Raw genomic sequence first — 4,898 nt, 5'->3', positions numbered from 1 at the left:
CTCTTTCAATGAGCATATGAATATGTCTGCAATGGATCAAAATTGTATTCACATCCAATAAAGTCAGAATTTGAATACCAAATTATCTCTAATTTTAGTTTTGACTTCATATATGTGAACATGTAATATTTTGCTATAACAAAATTCGTTTGTCTACTATTTAATGTATAACATCTCGGATTTTTTTGAAAATTAAGTAATTAGTTATTTATAAGTTATCATATTATATTGAGATTTTGTTTTTAAGAAATCTATTTTTTTTAACAAAGATAATTAAATAAAATTTTATGATTATTGAAGTTTAATTTAAATATAACTTATTTTATTAGTTTGAACTATTTATTAAAAACTATTTTGATAGGCAAAAATTAAATTAATCTTTTATATTATTATTATTATTATTATTATTATTATTATTATTATTATTATTATTATTATTATTATTAGTTACTTCTTTCTTTCTTTATATATATATATATATATATATATATATATATATATATATATATATATAACCAATGAGGTATGTCCTTTTTCATGACACCTAACCTTTTTTTAATAAATGCTTCAGCACTAATCCATTCTTTCTTTTAAGTCATGAACAAGTCAATTAAGAAACAAAAAGAAAGGAAACGTGGCTTGTATATATATAACATTTTGACACCTAATGAGTTTTAGTATCACAAAATTCTCATTCAATACCCTTAGCCTTTAATCACATTCATCTCTTTCATATCACCGAATGAACGAAAAAAAAAAGAGAGAGAGAAACACCGTGAGAGAGAGAAGAGAACGAAACCATAGAACCGTGAGTTTCCAACTTCGATTACTTGCGATCCGCAACTCCAATAAAAAATCTAATCCGGTAAAAGTGTTTGTATCTTCCTCCTCTACGTGTTGGCGTTACTTTTGTCCGATGGAAATCGACAGTGACGTAGCTCCCCTACCCCTTGAGCTTGGCCAACTAGAGTTCTAGGAGGCACGGAGGATTCCGGACGTTTTTCCCTTCAGCAGCACGGTCAGAAAGTTTCTCTAGAGTTTCGAGTATTTCGATTACGTACGAAGGTAGGGTTTTGATAAATTTTCACCGACTAAATGATATTTGAAAGTAAATTGATGTTTGGATTGAGTGTTATTGAAATTTGATTGTATTTCATATTGAATTTTGTTGATATATTGATATTTTGATGAAGATGTGTTTAGTCAGCTCGAGAATGGATAAATTTTTAAGTTAATATTTTGATAAAAATAAAACAGGTTTTCGGTCTCGTTGAAGGACAAGATATTAGTTTGGAAATTTTATTTTAAATAATGTCATTATATTTTTATAAAAAGACTGAGGTTATGTTTATTATTATAAACTAAGTTTTGAAAGGAAAATGCTATTTTGAGTTTTTATTCAAAAATTACTGCCACAGGAGAGCAGATGTGACATTGTTTGGGCCTTAGTGCCAAATGTAAAGTGGGGACGCCCACACACTGAGAACTGTTTTCCAGATGTACGCTTATTGATTTGGAAATTCACACTGTATGCGGCCTAGCCGTACGACTTATAAGCACACTGATGCATCTGGAAAACCATATCTGGGACTCGTGCCCGGGTAATGTCGGGAGCGAGTAGGCAACCGACACATGAGCTCATGGCCTGCGTTAGGAATAGACATGCATCATTCTTATTGCGCATTTGCATTTTACTTGACATTGTGAAATTATTTGTGATTGTCTTCTCGTGTTTATACATTCTTTAACGTTATTCTGAATTGTGGTGACTAGATATTTCGTTGTGAATTACTTGAACTGTGGTAATCCTGACTAAACTAACCACCCTCGACCCTATTAAGAATCCCCCCCCAGTTCTTATCCCTTCTCTTCCTCCCCTTCAGATGGAGACCGGAGTTATATTATACGAGATGGACCCTCCCTATATATACGAGGATATTGTACAACATAGGTTTTATGTAGTAGCTGCAGAGATTAGGACTCGTATGTACATTCTGCGTGATCATCCTTTCCATCACCCGATTGACACTCCACAGTTTAACCCCGACATGCCCTATGAGTTCCCACTGCAGTGGCTCCACCCGGATGCTCCATTTCACCCGTTTCATGATGGGTCGGTGCCTCACCAGCATCCCGATCAGCTTGCGGATCAAGCGGACCCTGAGCCTGAGCCCATAGAGGAGCATTTTCCAGAGCCTGTACCGGAGGAGGACATCCCCGTGGAGCAGATCTCAGTATCTTCATCCGAGCCATCTTCTGAGGAGCTGCTCACCGCCTCTATTAGTGGACCGGTGAGTGCTGGTCAGACCAGTAGCACGAGTGCCAGTGCCCCTCCCGAGATTATAGAGATTTCTGATGACGAGGACGAGGATCCTGAGAAGTGTTATGATGTGGTTGTGATCTCCTCTGACGATGACAGCTGAGTCCTGGGAGCTGCGGTTGTGCCTTTTGATAGTTTCTTTTTGTGTTAGCCTAGATTTTGTGTTAATCTCTCACTTTTGGTCAGACTCACTGAGAGAGTAGGGTGTACATAGTGGACTAGGCTAGTTCGGGTGCCAGTTTAGGGGTTTTCTATATGGACCAGGGCCCGGAGTGTTGGGTTGTACATAGTAGTATTTCTGAAGGGTTGTATGCTAACTCAGGATATATATATATATACATACTTATATGTACGACAGTACCTATATGCTTATGCTTGTGTATGTTTAATTAGTTTTCCTTGCAAGTTTTCTTATAAAAGTTTATCCAAAACTCGGTAGTACGCTAACCCGATTACAGGCTTAATAATACATAGTAAAGGTTTCATGTGAACAAGTTAGTGACATTTGATTTCTGGTATGATCATGACTTACTGGGAATTGGGTCGTTACAACTTGGTATCAGAGCAGTTCGTTCCTATTAAAGCCTGGGGATATGGACTGAATCATGCTTCATTGCATTCTCTGAGTTGTGTCTCATGCACATAGGATATCGTTGTGATATGAATTGCATCATTGTCACTGTGTTTCCATTTTAGAGACTATTCACACTTTGCCTGAAATGTTAAGACTGATCACCTTAATATTACATGTTGGGTGTGCACAGAATCTTGATGGCTGCACGGGGACGAGGACGTGGTAGGCATGGTGCAAACCATGCAGATGAACCGACGAGGGGTGCAGATGCTTTTATAGCTGCAATGAACACCATGGCTGAGGCTGTGCGTGAAACGGCAACTGCTACTACGCGAGCAATTGACCGTTTAGGGGAGAGGAACGGAGATCGTAACAGAGGACGCAATGGTGAGCGTGGTGGAGACGGTAATGATAATGAAGGTGTCGGAAACCACGATAACTCTATGACACTGGCAACCTTTCTGAAGGTAAATCCGTCCAAGTTTAAGGGGACGCTTGTTGCAACTGAAGCTGACAATTGGTTCCGTGGTATTGAGAAGTCATTGCGAGCGCAACATGTACCAGAAAGACAGTACGTGAAATTTGCAACCTATATGCTGGAGGGAGAAGCTGAAGACTGGTGGCATGGAGTGCAACGCTTGTTAAGGCAGGTGGTGGAAGAGATTGACTGGGATACTTTTAAGGAGGAATTTTACAAAAAGTACTTCTCTAGAACTGTTCGTGATGCTAAAGAAATGGAACTGATGCAGTTGACGCAGGGGAATATGTCAGTAGCAGAATATACTCAGAAATTTGAGGATTTGTGCCGATTCTCTAAGATCTGTCAGGAAAACCCAAATGATTTTGAGGAATGGAAGTGTTTGAAGTACGAAGGAGGACTTTGCGAAGAACTAATGCACTCGTTGGTACCACTGCAAATACGAAATTTTGCAGAGCTTGTCAATAGAAGTCAGTTGGTGGAAGACTGTACCAAGAAGGTGGCGGCAGCAAAGATGAGTCGTCAAGAATTATCTCCGAAAAATTTTAATCGGTATATAGCCCCTCAGGGAAGGAACTTTAAAATGAATAGGACACTTTTTTATGGGAATCAGCAAGTTAGTAATCTTCCTGCTCGTGACAATATCGATAGGCAAGGACGAGATACTGGAAAGCGACCACAGCCAGCACTAACAAACCTTGTTTGTAATCAGTGTGAGAAGAATCATGGTAGGAATCCATGTCGATTGGGTTCGAGCATTTGTTATTTTTGTGGTATGTCTGGACACATAGCGAGGAATTGTGAGAAGAAGATTGCTCAAGATTCAGCTAAATCTCAGCAGCCAGGAAGAGTATTTACAATGATGACTGAAGATGCTCGTACTCGAACTCCCTGACCCAAGGTCAGTATTGTGTTAAGAATTGCTCCTTAACTGCACTTTATGTTTCTGGTGCGTCACATTCTTGTATTCCTTTAACTGCTATACGTAAGTTGAGACGAGATGAGGACACACAACATACCTGAGGACTAGAAAATAAGATAAGAACCGTTTACTTGCACCTGCTTATAGGTAAAGAAAATGTTAAGGGCAAAATTTCTTTTTAGGATGCAAATTTTCGTTTATAGCAATTTTCGAGGACGAAAATTTTTGTAAGGTGGGTAGGATATAACATCTCGGATTTTTTTGAAAATTAAGTAATTAATTATTTATAAGTTATCATATTATATTGAGATTTTGTTTTTAAGAAATCTATTTTTTAACAAAGATAATTAAATAAAATTTTATGATTATTAAAGTTTAATTTAAATATAACTTATTTTATTAGTTTGAACTATTTATTAAAAACTATTTTGATAGGAAAAAATTAAGTTAATCTTTTATAGTTATTATTATTATTATTATTATTATTATTATTATTATTATTATTATTATTATTATTATTATTATTATTAGTTACTTCTTTCTTTTATATATATATATATATATATATATATATATATTATAGTTATTATTATTATTATTATTA

General features: G+C 36.4%; 1 protein-coding gene across 1 annotated transcript; it reads left to right on the top strand.

Annotated features, from left to right (window-relative positions):
- The first annotated feature begins 3,091 nt into the window (after nucleotides 1–3,091).
- Nucleotides 3,092–4,267, top strand: LOC130939619 (uncharacterized). The gene has a single exon (XM_057867709.1). The coding sequence runs from the start codon at nucleotides 3,092–3,094 to the stop codon at nucleotides 4,265–4,267; it is 1,176 nt and encodes a 391-aa protein (XP_057723692.1).
- Nucleotides 4,268–4,898: the final 631 nt, after the last annotated feature.

This window comes from Arachis stenosperma, chromosome 7 (assembly GCF_014773155.1).
Source record: "Arachis stenosperma cultivar V10309 chromosome 7, arast.V10309.gnm1.PFL2, whole genome shotgun sequence".
In the NCBI taxonomy this organism is placed as follows: domain Eukaryota; kingdom Viridiplantae; phylum Streptophyta; class Magnoliopsida; order Fabales; family Fabaceae; genus Arachis; species Arachis stenosperma.
This window is presented reverse-complemented; position numbering and strand designations above follow the sequence as displayed.